Source organism: Typopeltis vanoorti, chromosome 7, assembly GCF_054136105.1.
Source record: "Typopeltis vanoorti isolate ZY-2024b chromosome 7, IOZ_Tvanoo_1.0, whole genome shotgun sequence".
Taxonomy (NCBI): Eukaryota; Metazoa; Arthropoda; class Arachnida; order Uropygi; family Thelyphonidae; genus Typopeltis; species Typopeltis vanoorti.
Genome location: NC_143555.1, coordinates 133,604,540 through 133,624,635, shown reverse-complemented (window position 1 = coordinate 133,624,635; position 20,096 = coordinate 133,604,540). Strand labels below are relative to the sequence as shown.

Sequence of the window (20,096 nt, the reverse complement as noted above, 5' to 3'; positions counted from 1 at the left end):
ATCATCACAACAGATGACTTTTCTTTTCCACCTTTTACAAAGGTTCTAACAGGCATATTTGATCTCCCTTGAGAATTATTTTGAGGCAGTAAGAAAATATTTTCCTTATCCATATTTTGTCTTATTTAAATTTGATCTCATTACTTGTTTGCCACACTGTGCATATATCCTTGAATTAAGATGTATCTACAAATATGCAGTGACTTGTTTTATTGCAGAAATTAACATTCGTACAAAGCAGATCAACACCGATATATATATATATATACTTGTATATTTCATACTATTATAAACACCCATATTTACTTGGTCAAAAGCAATGCAAGAACATATTTTGCATTGTCTGACTAGATAAAATCTCTAGATTAAAAATAAATACATCATAAAATTTACAGAAGGCATTTAACAATCTCATTCCTATTTCAACATTTCAAGATAACAATACTAAATGGAATAGTTATAATTTGTGTTTTAATATCAAAACTTCTGGACATGAACCTTATGGCAAGTTATTTATTGTTTATCATTGAAGAAATGTGAAAAAGTTGACAAATTAAAACATGCAGACATTTTCCCCACACAAATGCCATTAAATTTCTGCAACATAAATACTATTTTGAAGTGTTTACTAAGTACTGTATAAAAAATGAACAATCATAGCTTTGATTAGCATATCTGATTTTAAAATATAACTTTTTACTACCCGTATGAATATCAGAAATTGTTCTACAAATAATTATGGAAGCCCAAAAAATGTTAACATTTACAGTCATGCTGACAGGGTGTTGCTGATTTCATAATTTATCCCTGCAAAGCATTTCAGAAGATAATTTGAATAACATGCAAGTAAGGTTATATTTCTCAATTCTTCAAAAGGCTTCTGTTAATTTATTTTAAATATGAGTACTGTGGAACTACAACTTAACAACCATTAATAAACTGACAAAAGAAATTTATACTTATCTTTGCAAATATATAGTTTCAATCTAGTTCATTTCTAGATAACACACACACACACACATACACATTTGAGAATGGAAGAGAGTTACTGATCCCTCTCTGCACTTAAGATGGAATGACTTACAACTTTTCAGGTCTAGGGCTATCTTAACAGGTTTTAGGATTTGTTCATTACTCACTGTGGAAGATAAAAGAAACTTTTTCTTGAACTTCCTGAGTAAGTGCAAGTAGACAATGATAACTAATTATAAACAATTTTATTTTACTACAAAAACAAATAATGAATCATCAGTATGATCCAGTATAGTTATACCAATAAGTTCCATCATCATACTGATAATGATGGAATCTTATGCTAATCATATCTGATATTTTCTATTTATCAATTAAAGATTCTGTTTTAGAAATTTATAGTCATAAAGTTTGAAATATAGAAAGTTCCAGGAATATAAAATGACAGTCAACAATTCAAATTGACTGTGCGTGTCATCATTTGGAACTCTTTTTACTCTCCTGACAGTTGTAGAAAACTATTTTTTTAGCACTTGACCTAACAAATGTTATAACTGATGTACTTAACTATTTTTCAAAATTTATTTAATTTTAATAATCTCAGGGTGAAAGGGAAAAAGCAGAATTTAAGTTATTATTATTATTAATGAAATAAAGAGCTAAAAGGATTCACTTCGGCAATGTAAAAATTATTTCAAAGCTGAATAAGAAACTCTAAAGATAGAAATCAAAGAGTTTCATGCTGAATATAGCAAGCTATGAAAGTTTGGCGAATCCAAGCGTAAGCAAACACCTGGGTAGTACAATACCGGGCAACTCATATTAAAGGTAGATAAAGCTAGGATCACTATTCTTGATCCTAGCTTGAGCAGATCAACGAGTAGACTCCAACATACATCCCCTAGGAGATGTGTGTTGTTTTACATACATCTCCTAGGGGATGGGGTTAATACTAGGAATAGTGATCCTAGCTTTATCTACCTTTACTATGAGTTTCCTGGTATTGTACTACCCAGGTGTTTGCTTACACTTGGACTCACCGAACTTTTATAGCTTGCTATATTCGGCATGAAACTCTTTGATTTCTATCTTACAGTTTCTTATTCAGCTTTGAAATAATGTGGGATTAAATATCTTCTTAATTTAAATATTATTATTTTTTTTAAATTTGCAATATTTCTTTATTTCAGAATTTTATAACTTAATTATTTTCATAAATTTTGCACTGAAATGATTTGTTATGTTATCTTAAGTAAGTTGGCTGTCAGCTATATTAAATAAATAATGCATGCATAAAATGTTATGTACTGTCTTTAGAAAAATGAAAAAATATATATACATATGTTTGTTTTCCATGTTAGGATGTTAGGCTCAATGGCCAGTCATGGCCAAGTAGCTTGGCTTTATGAAACCTGATTGATATGGCAGTTAATCCTATCAACATAATCAGATGCATATATTTTCTGGATGAATGGTCAGAGAATATACACTGGCTTTGCAAGATGAAAATCTGAGTTTTCAGAAGAGAAAACTCTGTTAACTCTGTATGAGAAGGGCTAATTCATTCTGGAATGAAAAGTCCTTATAAAGGTTTATCACATTTTAGGCAGAATTCAAACCCAGGTCTTTTCAATATAGGACCATTAATGATACTGGCTGGGCTACACAGTTTTTTTTTTTTTTTTTTTTTTAATTATGCATCCATGATACATTATCATCATGAGTGGGCTAAGGTAAGGTAATTCAGAAACTATGTTCTAGAGGCCAAATATGGAACTCAGTATGTAGAGCAGTGGTGATCACACATTTTGGGTGATGAAATTCATTTACCACCAAAAGACTGTTTATCTGTTTCTATGTCAGGTGATGATCGATATTCTTTATGCCCAAGGAATCTCTAAGCACACCGGTTAGTCAGAACTCTTAACTTCATACTGAATTCTGCTTGATCTGGTGCTTTCTTCTTTTGTCAGTTTTATAGAGAATAATCTGTCTTTACTGGCATGGCATTTCCTAGTGTTTATCATCTCTCTTGAAGCTACACTTTGGTCAATCTGAAAATCTAAAGTTGTCACAAGGAACATGAGAAATATCATGTGCTATAAACTGAAATACCCTAAACTTGAAGAGCACGTGGTCACCTGTGTACATAGGATTCAACAGAAAAAGATTCTATAGAGTGAAATATTACTACATTGTCCAAATCTGAACAATGGATGATGGACTGCATTTAACATGATTATAAGAAGCAATATTACTAAACATTACTAATCAGCATTATTTTTTTTTCTTCTGTATGAATTTTACTAAAGTTTGAAAGGACTATAAATGGAATTAACATATAAAAAAATTAGTTGTTTTCCAATAACATAACTAAATATGAGCATATTTATTAGTTTTTCATATTTTTCTTCATGCTGAAAAACTACTACTTTATTTCCTTGGACTGTATTATTTTTTTACCATTACTGCATCATCATTATTATTTTTTCTATATAGCGTGTCTTATTATATTACAACTTTTAATATAATAAAATAAAAATAAATAAAAAATAACAGTTTGAAAGAACACACACACACACACACACACACACACACACACACACACACACACACACACACACACACACACACACATACACACGCGCGCGCACGGAGAGAGAGAGAGACAGACAGATAGACACAGAGAGAGAAAAAAACAATTATTGTCTTGACCTCGGTTAAAGGTTAAATAGCTGAAATTTTTGTTCAATGGGAGATGATGATTTATCAAAGTTATATTAGATCAAGAGTGAGCAGCAATGCAAGAACACTAAATACATTTCTTTGTAAACAGAAAGTTATATACCTAATTATAAAAATGCCATTTTTAATATTTTATATGTTTTTATGAATTATTTATACATACTTTTTTCTTTTGCCAAAATTACATGAATATTTTCCTAATAATTATGCACATTAACTGAAATAGTCTAAGTTCAAATCATCAATTAATGATGACAAATTTACTAAATGTTTAGTTATAAAACTATTTCTTACAGCCAAGTTCCTGTATATAAAAATTTAACTTGTAAGTTTTATATTAAAAATATTCCTTGATATATCCAAGTAGCCTAAGATATAAAATTTTCCATATATAATGAAACCAAGTTTGAACTGCTAATTCTAATTGAATTAAAATTAAACTTTTATTGTTTCAGACAATAATTTCAAATAAAGTTATAATGCTATATGATTCTGGAATATTGCATACTGTTTATATGTGTATATATATATATATATATATATATATATATATGTATATATATATATTTTTTTTTTTTTCCAAAATATTATCCTTCATGATATATACTATGAAGATGATAAATGTTTTTTAACTTCATCTGGTATTTTGGAACAATACCACTCATGAACTGAAGCATCAAATGTAGCTAATACACCTCCAGCATTAACATGTTCTACATCACGGTGATATTGTATTGAGTTGCCAAAAATATCAGTAAGTTTTCCACCTACTGAATGAAGCAATGCTTCTGGTGCACATGTATCCCATTTCTTACATCCTTTACTTGCAAAAACATATGCATGTGCCTTTCCTTCAATGAGTAGCAAAACCTACACAAAAGATAATTCATAAAGAGAATTATTTTTACTTAGGAAATTTCCAAGTAAGATGACATGCATAAAATTATTATTTTTTTTTTGACAAGGCATTGATTTTTTCAAAAAGGTAACTATTTCTAAAGTATTCTCTATTATGTCAAGGTATCTCACCTTAAGATCACAAGGCTATATATTATGCCTATTAAATGTATTAGCAAAATTTCCTCTCCTCCTCCTTATGTTGCACTAAATATGAGGGGGAGGAGAAGAAATTTTGCCCCTTTCTCATGAGATTGGCAAAGTCACACTTAGATGTCAAGTCCATACATCCTGTGCATTTTGGAGAGGATCTGAACCCAGATCTTTCCAATAAAAGGAAACCAGTTCCAGTACTAATAGAGAGAAAAAAAAAAGTTATACCTATCCAAATAGTTATCAATGAATATAAGTTATAGGAGACATGTAAAGACACACATTATGCTGAAATTAGTACTGGAACAACAGTACCTTTTGAAAAAAACCCAAATTGCACGCATTTCAATAGCATCTTTTCATCCTTCTAGCCACACTCTCTATCAGTTTGTGATGAGACCCACAGTCTATCTTCACTGTATAAACATATACATATAAATCATATATATTATATATGATTCTTCTTCTGAAAACCACTCTTCCTCCATGGCTTCTTATCTCTGAAGCTTGGTTTTCTGCAATTCACCTATCCTAACAGTGAAGTCTTTTCCTAGGTAAAACTTTAATGTCCATAACTACAACTGGCTTTCTCTGCCCAATACCACTGACCAAGCTCAATGATATTTGAAAGTATTTGTTTTAAGTAATGATCAAAAGTAAATCATACATCTGCCAACTTGCATACCTGGGAACTCCTATTTTCCCAATACCCTTGATATTTTCTTGATCTTCAGTTTAATATCTCTCCGATTTGTTTTACAGTACTGTTTCTCCATTTCTAAGTTTTTTTCACTAGCCTTAAAGAAAATTTTCCCGCCTTCCTCATATTTAATTTCTATGTTCTCACCAAAGTCTTCTCATGACTGTTGTTTAGCTAGTTTTTTCACTAGCCTTAAAGAAAATTTTCCCGCCTTCCTCATATTTAATTTCTATGTTCTCACCAAAGTCTTCTCATGACTGTTGTTTAGCTAGTTTTACACAGCGCTTTGCTTTTTCACGTTTAATGGTGATCACTTCCAGTTTCAAGTCCGCTGTATAATCATGTCCAGAACCAATTGTGAAAATACTAGTATCAATAATGTGTTTTTTATACATAGAGAATATTATAAGTGTTTGATATTAAATGCTTTATTTTTCTTTACATAATTTATTATTATTATTAAGAGAGACCTCAGGGAGTCAGGGACTCATCGAGGGAGACAACATACTACACACACCAACTATCATACTTATTCTTGAATTCATTCACACTGCTTGCACACATAACATCTAATGACAATTGATTCCACTTGTCTTGTCCTTTCCAAACTTCCATAAAATGAAAAATTCCATCAAATGAAATATTGTATGATCCTTTCACCAGTTTGTAAGTCTCAATCATATGACCCCTCTTTCTCCTGTTTGCTAGTGTCTGCAGTCTACAAATTCTCAATCTGTCTTCATAATCAGTATTCCACAATTCTGATATCATTTTTAGCACTCTCCTTTGCACTCTCTCTCTCTCTCTCTCTCTTCACTGTATCAGAATCACAATGGAAACCAGGAGACCAGACCTGCGTACAATAATCAAGTGAGGTCTTATCAAAGCCTTGTAGAGGCAAAATGACATCCTTACATGTGAAAGTTTATTACAGCATTGTAATTATCAAAAGATAATTGCAATGCTTTTTTTTTGTATTTGCAATCTTTGCTACATGGCCCCTGAACTTCAACTTGCTATCTACTAACACTCCAGGATCCCTAGCCTGATCAGTTTCTTCTAGCATAATCCCACCAATATAATACGACATTGGATATCTAATCATACACCTAGGGTAAGGAGGGTTAACTGGGTAGGAGTTAGATGGATGAGTAATATTATTAAGAATGAGCTGCTGAAGAAGAAAATGCTGTGGAGGGTATATAAAGAGAAAGGTAACCAGCATGGCAAGGAAGGCAAAATCAGATTATGTGAAGAATCTAGCCGAGCAAGCCAAAGGAAATCCCAGAGTTCTTTTGTTATGTGGCAAGTAAGAGAACGAATGACTATGGAAGATTAACCTTAATGAGTGATGATGGTCAAGAGGAGATAGAAGCAGATAAAACAGTTGAGTTACTGCTTTAACCTATGTGACAGACGCTAATATGGGAACAGAGGTGGATGAATTGGAGGTTCTTAGGATATTGCAGAATCTCAATGTTAATACAACTGTGGGATTAGATGGGATACCAGCTAAGAATATACAAGGGAACTGGCAATGTCTTCAACTTCTTCTTTGAGTGCCATCTCCTATCAGAGGTTGACAACTACTTTGGCAAATTTTGAACAATCATCAGCCACTATGAATATTCCCTCAGAGCTCATGCCAGTCCACTGTCTGATGTCTGCCAGCCAAGATTTTCTTCATCTTCATTGTCCTCTTCTTCCATTTATCTTTCCTTAGGTCTCAGCTCTGGCAGAGTTCCAAGGGAATGGAAAGAGGGAAAAATAATTCCTTTGCATAAGGGAGGTTGTAAGACTATAGTAGCAAATTATAGCCAATCAGTAACTCAGGGATGGTGGTAAAAATACTAGAAAAATTAGTCAAAAAGAGAATTCAAGAAGGAGTAGATAAAAATATGATACTGTATGAGGGTCAACATGGCTTTGTGAAGGGCCAGTCATCCTTAGTAATTTACTAACTTTTTGTAATAGAGTAACAGCAAAGTTGGATAAAGGAAATGGCTACATGATGATTTTGCAGGATTTTGCAAAGACATTTGACAGAATACCACATGGAACTCTGTTATGCAAATTAGAACAAATGGGGGATGGATATGACATTGGTTAAGTAGACGAGAGGGTGGCTGCTGGATAGATATGAAAAAGTGGTATATGGAGCAGAATTGAGGCAAAAACAGGTACTAATGGTGTGCCACAAGGTTCAATGCTGGGACCACTGGCGTTTCATTTGTATAAATGATACAGGAAATAACCTGAAAGGAAATATTCAGTTGTTTGCTGATCATGCAAAATTAAGTAGAGTAATAGTTAATCAAGATAATGCAGAGAGCTTGCAGGATGATTTAAATAAGCTATCAGTATGGGCAAAAGTTAATGGGTGTCAGTTTAATGTCAAGAAATGTAAAGTTAGGCATTTTGGGATAAACAGATTACAAGCTGTGCATCACAATGATGGCACTGTACTCCAGGAAATAGATGAAGCTAGAGATTTAGGGGTGGTGATAGACAGAGAGTTAAAGTTTAGAGGATATATTGCTAAGGTAGCCAATAAGATTACTTGGCTATTGAAGAACATATTAACAAGTAGAGATAAAAGTTGTAATTTCTCTTTTTAAGGCCTTGATATGCCCACATCTGGATTACTGTGCTCAAGTCTGGTCCCCTGGATTTCTTGGGGATGAGGAAGCAGTGGAGAGGATTCAGAGGTGAGTGACCAAGATGGTGAGTGGCCTGTCAAATTTTCCATATGAGGATAGATTGAAGGTGTGTGGACTGCAGAAGTTGGTTGATAGGAGAAAAAGAGGAGATATGATAGAAACATTTAAGTTGCTTAAAGGGTTTTATAGGATAGAAGCAGGTAAATGTTTTGCATTTGGCTAGAGGGACCAGAACAAGGGGTCATCTCTGGAAGCTGAATAAAGGTGTGGTTGGTAAGGTTGTGAGGACCAGATATTTTGCTTGGAGACTGGTGAATGAGTGGAATGTTAAAAAAATATCGTGTTTGAATAAAATATTATTATAACTTCTTCCAAATTGCCTTTGTCTAAGAGGAAGTACATTGGTGTTACCAAAATTTCCCTGAAAATGAAATTTTATGTATGAAAATTCCTTGAATTTGTATAAACACTTGAATTTTCTCAAACAATGAAAAAGAGAAAATCTAAGTCAAGAACAAATTTAATATAGAGGAAAGATTAGTCTCTTCTGGCATTATGCTACAAAAGTTAATGATATCAAGTTGCAGCATTAACTTCTATGTGTTGTTCAGCTGGCTCCAAACGTTTTAGCTGTGACGCAGCATATTACACTTCTTCAGTGAACTATACAGAAAACATTTTATAATAGCTGCCATGTAAATATTTTCTATACACTTACATGGCAACTATTATAAAAAATACTGTTCTAGCTGGAATAAATAGTGAAACTGAGCTGTATACTTGCAATAAACTTTTAACTATAAAAGTATTATATAAAGAAAAGAAGACTTACTAAACAGTAAAAGAATAACACGATGTTGACAAAATATGGAGTTATGCAGGTTTCTGGTCATTTAAAAGATTGTGCACATATGCTGAATGTGGATTGTGCACAAAAATTAACAAGATAAATGAATGACAGCAAAAAAAAAAAAAAAAAATATATATATATATATATCAGTGCAATTCTATTATTCCACGCTTCCTTAATTTTAAAGAATCGATAAAAACCGCTAGAGCTGAAAGAATTTATAGGAGAGCAAAACTAGATATTTTATTGGAACGCATTTGTGATACCAAACGTTGTCTTGCTGCTTATTTTTCCAAGAAGACCTATCACGAAACACGTTTTCCCCATTCTCTAGACAGTTCATCTTGGAAACATTTAAAAGAAATTAGCACTCTTAAGGCTTCTAAAATACAGAATTTAAATAAAATAAAACTCGTTAGAAAATATGATTCTCTTAAATATAATCAGGATAGCAAAACTTCTCATTTTGACCCTACCTATCTAAAAAAAGTTGTCATCAATAAGTCTTCCCATCAATTATCTTTGGCAGAAGAAAGCATACTTGCTAAAGGTCTCAACTTTGTCACTGCTCCTACATCCATCCCTAGAGAACATCTCTTAATAAATAAATATATATATATATATATATATATATATTTACAAATCTCATTACACAGAGTATGTGATGCAGATTCTGATATAGCATATTATTTAAACCTAGTGAGGGTTTGTATTTTTAGAAATAACTTTGTCAGTTTGGTTGGGCGGGTTGTTAGCATACCTGCTCTTTAACCAATAGGTTACAGGTTCAAATCCTGCTTGTAGTCTTTATGAGAGAGATGAATTTCATGATGAGAGCATGTGTGAGGCCACCACCTTGCTTATTGGAGGCCTGAAGTGCCTTGAAAAAGTTCCATGTTCTGTCTCTAGAGCAGGATTTTCAGACTATGTAAAAATAAATAAAAAAATTAGAAAAAACAATATAAAATTGATAAAAATGAAAAAAAAAAAAAACACAATCCTTGTGTCAACTTACGGTACAATTGAACTATAGGTTTACTAATAACTTTCATGGGTAGAAATCATATTAAAAACAAACAAAAAAATAAAGGTTACTATAAACAGATAACAGAAAGCATTGCTCAACAAAAATTATGTTTCACATGTTTTGTGAAGTTATTAGTTGCTTTGTTTCAAAAAAAAGAGAGATGAGCAAGGAGCAACTCAAAATATCTTGATTATAGTAAGTGCAGAACATTTCCATCTTAAATCAATGTTTTTCTAAACTTTTTAAAATACAATTCAAAACAAATTACAAAAGTTAGCCAATAAAAATGTTATCACCTTATGTCCAGCACCTCCAACTCTTAATACTTCATCAGGTTGTACTGCTTCTATTGCTGCATTTATTGTTGGATTGGAGTGAGATCTGGTGGTTGCAATTATTCTTTTACCTTTTTCTGGAAGATGACGTTCAATGCCAAATGTCCCCAAACCCTGAATGGACCACATAGTACGTCCAAGTTTACTAAAGTCTTTTTCGTGCTGCAAAAACAAAGAGTATCATAAATTGAGATACCACGTTCATCTCTCATTGACTATAACAAACTAGCGAAATTTCATGGAAAGTTCTATAAACATCAAAAGCTATTCTAGAAATTCATTGCAGAAACTATTCTTTTAGTCCCCATGAGTGCTATTATTATTATTATTATACAGTATCTCCATGGAGTCCAGAGACCCATCATTGGAGACCCATCCTAACTTCTTTTTTTTTTTTTTTAACATACAAAACCTATTATACATCTCCTTAAATTCATTCAATGTCAAGGCACTCGCAACTAATTCTGGCAATTCATTTCTGCTAATTGCCACTTACCAAGCAAAAAATCTAGTCTGCACACATTACTAACCACACTCTAACACAACTTCCACAGATAATCCCTGGTTTTGTGATATATTGAAAAATTTAATTTATGTCAATTTTACAAAACTCCTTTAATATCTTATACATTTCTATCATGTCTACTCTTTTCCACCTATCAACTAAACTTTGTAATCCACATGCCTTTAACATGGGGAGCATTCTGCAGACCTGTCACCAGCTTGGTCACTTGTTTCTGAATCTGCTCCTTCACCTCCTCATCCCCAAGAAACCCAGGTGGCAAATCTGTACAAAATAGTCAAGCTGTGACCTTGACTATTTTGTACAGATTGTAAAGAGGGATAATAACTTCCTTATCTTTACTTGCAAAAGTTAGTAAAACAGCTCAAAGGAGATTAATTGAATGATTTTCAACATCCAATTAATCTTCTTTGAGCTGTTTTACTAACTTTTGCAATATGCTCTCTGAACTTCAACTGTGTTCAGAATTATGCCGAAGTACTAGGCTCATCAATTTCCTGCAATCCAGTCCATCCATGTGATACACAGTATGTAACCTTTTCAATCTGAAGTGCATAGCCTTACATTTTGCTACATTAAATTGACAATTATCTTTTGCTCACAATGCCATTTATTTAAATTATCCTGCAGGATATCTACATCACTTTTATCAGTTATTGCTCTCCCCAGTTTTTGACTCATCAGCAAACAACTGACCATCTTTCCGCTTAGGGAGAAGTGTTCCGTAAGTACAGAACATTTCTATTCATTTGTTGGAAGCAGAAGTGACTAATGATTTCTTTCTTCTAATTGAAAAATAACAAAGTCAAAATATTCTTATTACTTGGCACTTCCATGAAGTGCCAGAACTAATTATTATTATTACCAGAGACCTCCAGGAAGTCAAGGACTCACTGAGGGAGGTCACAGAACACCAGCTTATTCACATTGAATGCACTCACTACTTCTACAGGCAAACTGTTCTACTCACTTACTGTTCCATGAGAGAAATAGTTAATTCTCACCCCCTTCTTAACCACACAAACTTAACGTCCATGAATGCCTTATTGTCCTGTCTGCATCTTCCATATAATAAAAAAATTATATGGAATAACCTATACCACCCTTTCAGAAGTTTATAGACTTTCCTCATAATCGACATTCAATGATCCTGATATGATATGATAATTGTTACTGTTTTCATACTTTTTTCACAGCTTCTTTATTCCCTCCCGACCCTGGAGACCAAATCTGCACACAATAATCGAGCTGTGGTCATATCAAGGTCTTGCAAAGAGCAGAACGACTTCCTTATTCTTACATGTCAATGTCTGTTTCAATATTGCAATTATCCTCTAAGTTGCATTTACCTTTTTTTGCAATGTGACCTTTGAACTTAAGTTTCCTATCCACCATAACTCCAAGATCCCTAGTTTCAGTTTCTTGTAGCATAATCCCACCAATATAATATGCCATTGGAAATCTAATCACATCAAAGTGCATAACTTTACACTTATTAACATTGAATTGATGCCCATTATTATTTGCCCACTATAGCTTACTCAAATCATTCTGCATGCACCAGTGGCATAGCTAGGGGAGGGTGGAGGGGACGATCCGCTCTGGGTGGCACTTTTTTGGGGATGGCACTTTTCACGTGAGACACAATTTTATTTTTCGACAATTCTTTTATTTATGTTAACTTGCCACTGGCATGCACTGTATATCAGTACAATCCTTGATTGCTCTACCTATCTTTGCATTAACAGCAACAATTGAATAAATTCTGTCAGATCCTTCCTAATATCATTAATATACAGACTGAACAACAATGGTACGACTAATCCCTGGAGTGCACATGGGGGTCGGGGATGAATCTACCAGACCTCCCCATGTATACCACTTTCTGATAGCTGTCCATTAGCTACCACCCACTTAACCAGGTCAATGGTTTATATTCCAATTCCATATTCTCCAGTTTATGCAACAGCCTTTCATGTTGTATTTTATCAAATGCCTTAGCAAAGTCCAACAGTATCATTCATATTATTCAGCTCTGCTGAATAATATGAATGGACAGCATATCCATTCATATTATTCAGCTCCGCCATAACACTGTTATAAAATATGAGAGCAAACTGCTAAAACATGAATCCATTATTAAACCCATGCTGTTCTTTGCAAAGTAGAGCTTCTCTGTCAACCCATTTTTGTATCTGAGTTCTTATCAATTTCTCTAAAATCTTCAACACCACTCCAGAAATACTAAGGTGTATTATATATATATCAGCTTTTGCAACACCCTTGTACAGTGGAAATATAAATTCTTTCCATTCTTGTGAGATCTTTCTGAGCTGAGATTCAAGCCATACAAAACATGTCAAGAGTGAAGTCAATTTGGCAAAATATTCCTTTAATGTACATGCTGATATCCCACCCGTCTCTATTGCCAAAATTCCTATCTAGGTTATGCAGCAGCTCTCTTGAACCTCATTCTCATACATCCTCTATCTCTTCATTCAAGGTAGTAGTAGAACTGTGCACCATATTATATACACCTGATTGATAAATCTTAACAAAGTGAGCATGCATTATTTGAATAATCTTATCAGCTTCTGACAGAAGGGAACTGTCTGTATTTATTCAAGTTATTCTTCCACATTCATTTTTTTCTCACTTACTTGCAGCATAATGATAAAATTCTTTTTGGTTGCAATTATCCTGAACAGATTTTCAGGATAATTTCATGTTCTTTACAATACCTGTAACTTTTCTGGCCTGCACTTTACATATTTTATAACTCCTCTCACTCTTATTCTTACAATATTCCTTCCACATCATCTGCTTTTTATGGATCTGTTGATTAATAAGACTGCACATTTGTTCTTTGATACTTTCTCATTTAAGCACCTTTTCAAAGCTTCCAATTCTGTAACTGATACCATTAGACCAAAAATGGTCTTCTCCTGAGTTGTCATTATTTCCATCTTTTTAATTCAGCATGTAAACTGTCCTAATTGGAAGATTCATATAATTTAGCAACCTCTCAGGACAATACAGCATAATCACTGTTATCAACTGGTGGAAAAAGTCACAATCTTAACTGAGAACCCTTCTGATGATATAATCAAATCGAATACTTTTTGACCTTGAGTTCCTTCTTTCACATGTTGCTTGAGAAAACTGTCTTGCAAACAGCTCAATAAATTCTTCTTTGTTCTTATCAGGAGATTTCTCTTTTACCCAATCAATGTTTGGATAATTTAAATCAGTTATAAAGATTACTCGTTTAGTACCCATCAGGGTAATTTGGTGATGCATTTAATTGTCCTCAGCAACCAAACTCCCAGGTTTTCAGCACCACTCCATCATATATTTCATCCTGTTAGTCTCTGCTTCACACCAGATAGCCTCAAACTCATTGCTACATGAGACATTATTATCATTATTGCTTTCATGAGTCTCTGACCTAACTGGACACAAATTATCTGATATCATTAGTAGTACCCTTTTTCCTTTCATCTCCTATCCTTTTAAAAATACTATACCCTTTACACTCAATTCCAGTTACTACATCTGACTCTGAGAGCAAGGTTTAACTAATGCCAATAATCTCAGGCCAAAAAATATTCACCAAGTTGAAACACTATACCTTTGTTCCTGATGCTCCTGGCATTTGTGTATGGACATAACAATTTACCTCCTGGGTTTTTGTATACTTACATCTACAGTCTGGTTTGGTTGGTCCACTTCCTCTTTTCTGCCTGGAGAGGCACACTCAAAAAAAAGTCTGAACCCAAAGCATGTATTTCTACCCATTTATCAGATTCGTAACTGTGCTCAGTGGCATTCATATCACTGTCACATTCACATATCATAGTTGAGCTTACACACACATATATTTTTGCTGTTCCATCTATGATGATCTAGTTTCCCTGACTCTCAATCCAATAAATAATTTCTCCAGGCTACTGATGCCAAATCAACTGCCAGCCTGGTCAGACCAGTGGTTTACATATTTGCTCTCCAACAAATAGGTTGTGGGTTTGAATCCTACCATTCACAGTATCCTATAACCTTTTGGGAGTGGGAATCACATAAAAAAAGTGCAAGTGATCCAATACTAGTTTTTTTCTACAGTTAAACTCACTTGACACATCCAAACACATATCTGGGGAGGTTCCTCCACTCTCATAATCATTAAATTAACATCTTTAGAGTGAGCTGGAATGATCTTGCTTTGAATCTCATTATGATGAGAGCAACTTTTAGAAATGCTTTTCAACTAAAAGATAAGTTAGATGGTTTCCAGAGGTGGTGCTTTTCCTTCCTTGAATCTTTTCATCTTGCAAACTGGTTAGAGAACACAATTTACAGACACAAATATATTTTAATGGATGCTGGAATGACTACCTTATCTTATTAAAATGAAGTCAAATGATGCCAACAGCCCCCCCCCCCCATCACTTGCAATGTATTATGAGAGTTTTAACACACCCGAGATTTTTAAACTGACATATGATAATTATGTAAGTACGAGTCCTATTATAGAAAGATAGAGCATCATCTCTTACTGGCTGAAAAACATATTTTCGTTCAACTGCATTTTGTGGCCAGTTTACATATTTGTGGGATGAAAACCTCATGTTTCTGGAAAGACAAACCTTTCCATCTCTATTTGAGATCAGCTAACTCAATCTTATCTGAAAAGTCCTTATATAGGCTTTCTCTCATTATTGTGACAGGAATCCAACTCCAATCTTTCTAAGCAAAGAATATCATCACCACTGAATAGACCAAAGATGCTTTAAATAAGCAAGGTTTATATCATCATCATCATCATATGTATCAAGGATTTAGGCCTAGTATGGCCTGTTCCAGCCTTAGAAGTCATCGTTGAATTGTTTAAGAGGACGTCCTGGTTTTCTTTTTCCTAATGGCTTGTACTTTAAGGCTTGTTTTGGTAATTTTTCTGTTTTCATTCTTTGAACGTGTTCCATCCATCTATGTTTATATTTTTTAATTTTTTCAATTACTGGTTCTTGGTTTAATTCTTTCATAATATCTTCGTTTCTTTTGTGATCAAATAGGGTATACTTTGCAGTTTTTCTCATAAACTTCATTTCTGCTGTTGTTAATCTTTGTTTGTCTTTTTGTTTTATTGTCCAGATTTCGCTTCCATACATTAAGACCGGTAGGGCTAATGTATTGTATACTTTTAGCCTGGTTTGTTTTTGAACTAGGTTTGGTTTAAATATAGAGTTAATTACACCTGTTATCTTTAAATATTTTGCAATTTTTATGTTTATATCTTTTTCATTTTCATAAGTGATCATACATCCTAGGTAGTTAAATGAATTCACCTGTTCTAAGATCTTGTTATCTAATACTATTTTAGTTCTTGCTGGATCTTGTCCTTTAAAGGCCATAGTTTTTGATTTTTCCATTGATATTATCATACCATAATCTTTGGACATCTCATTTAGATTTAAAATAGCTTTCTGTAAGTTATCTTCAGAATTTGTAATTATTATTTGGTCGTCTGCAAAGAGGAGAGTGTTTAAGTTAACTGTTGGTGAAAGTTTAATTCCTTGATGTAAATTTTTACTCTATTTTATTATTATTTCATTTAAGTAGATATTAAAAAGAGTTGCTGAGAGGGGACATCCCTGTGGGACCCTTTGGTTTATCACTCTCGTATGTGATAGCTCGTGATTTAATCTTATTTGTATTAGATTATTTTCATATATACTTGTGACAGCTTTTAGGATATGATTTGGTATTTGTCTTTCTTTTAATATGTTAAATAATATGTTTCTTTTAACTTTGTCAAATGCTTTTTCAAAGTCAATAAATGCGATATGTGTTTCTAAATTATATTCTCTTCTTTTCTCTATTATTAATTTTAGGCAGAAGGCTGGGTCTATACATGATCGTCCTTTTCTAAATCCGTTTTGTACCTCTAGAATAAAGTTTTCGGAATATTTCATTAGTTTGTTATTTAAGATTCTGCTGTATATTTTGTAACATGAATTTAGTATACTGATACCTCTATAGTTTTTAGGGTCATCTCTATTACCTTTCTTAAAGATAGGAATCACAATTGCTTTTTCCCATTCTATTGGGGGGATACCAGTTGAGTAAATTTTATTTAAAAATAATAAGAGTCTTCCTTTGAATCTTGTTCCTGCATATTTATATAGTTCTGAACCTAGCTTATCTTCTCCAGGTGATTTTCCGTTTCTTGTTTCTTTCAGGCTGATTTCTAATTCTTCTTCAGTTATTTCCTTTTCATTTTCGTTAATTGTTTGCCAGTTGTCTTTTATAAAATATTTGTCTGTCTACAGTTCTGTGTAGTAATTTAGAAATTCTTCTAATTTCAATTCAGTGTTTAATTTTATGTTTTCTTTGGTATCTGCATTTAGGTGTTTCAAAATCTTATATACATTGGGTCTTATTTTATATAAATCATGTTCTAAATTAGAAACAAATTTATTCCATGATTCTCTATGTCTTTTTCTGACTTCTCTTTTAGCTATGGCTCTTCATCATCATCATCATCATCATCAAATTCCTGCTATGTACCCTCAAGGGGTGTACAGGATATGACAGTACTACATGAAAAAATTACATCATTACTAACTTCCTATCTACAATTTTCCTCCAAATCAGTCTGTTACTTGTCAAGACTCCAACATTATCAGATCTTATATTTCTATCGTCTAAGGCACTTTGTACCGTATCAATCCACCTATATCTTGGTCTTCCTCTGGGTCGTTTTCCTGCCAACCTGGAAGAGAACACTTGTTTTGCTAATCTTTCCTCTCCCATTCTATTTAAGTGACCATACCATCTGAGATTAGCCCTGCTAACGCATTCCTGGATGCTGACAATGTCAAGTTCTTTCCTAATATCCTCATTTTTAATATGATATTGCCATTGATGCCATCTGTTCACGCCTCTAATCTTTCTCAGGACTCTCATATTTGCGGTCTCTAGTCTTTGGTCAAGTGTTTTACTTCTGACCCAGCTCTCAGATCCATAAGTTAAAATTGGTTTGAACACAGTCTTGTATACAGCTAATTTAGTGTTCCGACTAATTTCTTTCTTATTCCATATGAATTTATTCAATTGACTTCCCACGATACCAGCTTTGCTGATTCTGTTGTCTATTTCTATATTTAGTTTACCATCTTCAGTAAAAATTGTGCCTAAGTAGCTGAAATGTTTTACTTGTTCCACAGGTTCTCCATTCACAACACAGTTGACATTTTCAATGATTCTGCCTATTTTCATTGTCTTTGTCTTTTTATTGCTGATCTTCATACCATATCTATTACAACAGCTATTCAATTTAGTCAGAGAATCTTGCAGACTTGTAGCGGATTTATTTAGAAGTATAACATCATCCACATAAAGCAAAGAGCTGACATTAACATCTCCAATTTTGATATCAGGTTTAATACCACATTCCTTCATAATGTGATCCATATAGATAATGAATAACAGAGGGGATAATGTACATCCTTGTCTCACACCAGATTTAACATTAAACCATCTTCCTGTACTTCCTTCAATTCTAACTGCTGACTCACAACTCAAATAAAGACTAAGTATTGCTTGATATAATGCCCCATTGACACCATATAACTGCAGCATATTGAATAGCTTCTCTCTTGGCACCTTGTCATATGCCTTTTCCAAATCGACAAAACTTAAATACAGATCTTTGTTATATTCCCATGCTTTCTCGACTATTTGTCGTAAAGTGAAGATCTGATCCTGACAGCCTCTATTTGGCCTGAATCCAGCTTGTTCTTCACCAAGCTTTTCTTCCACAATTCTTCTCAACCGTTTCTCAAGTATACTTGTATAGATCTTGCCAGGAACACTCAGTAGGGAAATACCTCTGTAATTCTCACATTCAGTTTTATTTCCCTTTTTATATATGGGTACTATGAGAGCTCTACTCCAATCATCGGGAATTCGTCCCTCTGTCCAGGCTTTCTGAACTATGCAGTGCAGCCACTGTAAGACTCTTATACCACCATACTTCAGCATTTCTGGTCGAATATCATCTACTCCTGCTGCCTTTCCACATTTCAAGCCTTTGATGGCTTTTTCTACTTCAAGTATGGATATGTATTCCTGACTACATGCCTGGTCAGTGTTTTTTATCACTGTGCTGTCATCACTGCTTGTTTCATTTAGCAGTTTTTCAAAGTAATTACTCCATACTTCAAGGATATCTTTTTCTCCTGTTTTCATTTCACCTTTATCATCTCTAATTCCTTTTACAGCACTCTTTCCTCCATTCCTAAGCTTCTTCAACAACCTCCAGAATATTTTGCCACCTTCTTGATATTTATTTTCTATATTCTTGCCAAAGTCCTCCCATGACTTTTGTTTAGCTAGTTTTACACACTGTTTAGCTTTCTTACATTTGTCTCTGTATTCTCTAAGAGCACAAGCTGACTTATTTGCCATGAACTTTTGATATGCTTTCTTTTTTTCCTTAACTGCCTCTTTAACTTCCTGTGTCCACCATGGAGTTCTAATTTTTCTATCCTTGCAGACAACTTCACCACATGCCTCTCTAGCTGAGTCAATCAGGGTTTTCTTCAAGGCTTGCCACTGAATCTCCAAGGTTTGGTTCCTGTTCTCACACTCTTTCATTTTTTCTTCAATAATCTTTGTGCATTTTAGTCTACAGTTCACATCTGAGAGCTGCTCAACTTTTATTCGCTTTAAAACTTTCTTACATGTTATTCTTTTCAATATGAAATTCAATTTCATCCTGCTCAAGACTAAATAGTGATCACTTCCAATTTCAAATCCTCTGTACACTCTGGTGTCCTGCACCAGGGAGAAAACAACACTATCAACAATAACATAGTCAATGAGACTTTTCGTATTCCTTGCGTCTTCTCTCCATGTGAATTTGTGCACATTTTTATGTTGGAACATGGTGTTAGTAATAACCAGTCCATGTCCTGAGCATAAATCCAACAGATATTTGCCATTATTATTAGCTTTGCTCTTTTCTCCAAATTTTCCCAAAATATTTTTGTATGTCTCACAATCATTTCCTACTCTGCTATTTAGATCCCCAACAAGGACCAACTTTTCCTTTTTCATTGTGTCAGTTGCTTTTTCTAAAGCCTCAAAAAATTCCTCCACTTCTACCTTAGTAGAACCTTCTGTGGGACCATAGGCACAAATAAGTCTCATTGTCCAGTTCCCCATTCTCATATT

General features: G+C 33.6%; 1 protein-coding gene across 1 annotated transcript in view; it reads right to left on the bottom strand.

The window, feature by feature from the left end:
• Positions 1–2,669: 2,669 nt before the first annotated feature.
• LOC150105080 (3'(2'),5'-bisphosphate nucleotidase 1) overlaps positions 2,670–20,096 on the bottom strand; it is a 144,218-nt gene continuing 126,791 nt past the window's right edge. The window contains exons 6-7 of the mRNA XM_090395484.1: positions 10,301–10,501; positions 2,670–4,587 (exon numbers count right to left, since the gene is read on the bottom strand). Coding sequence (XP_090251610.1) covers positions 4,324–4,587; positions 10,301–10,501 — 465 coding nt within the window. The 3' untranslated portion in view covers positions 2,670–4,323. The remainder of the gene's footprint in view (positions 4,588–10,300; positions 10,502–20,096) is intronic.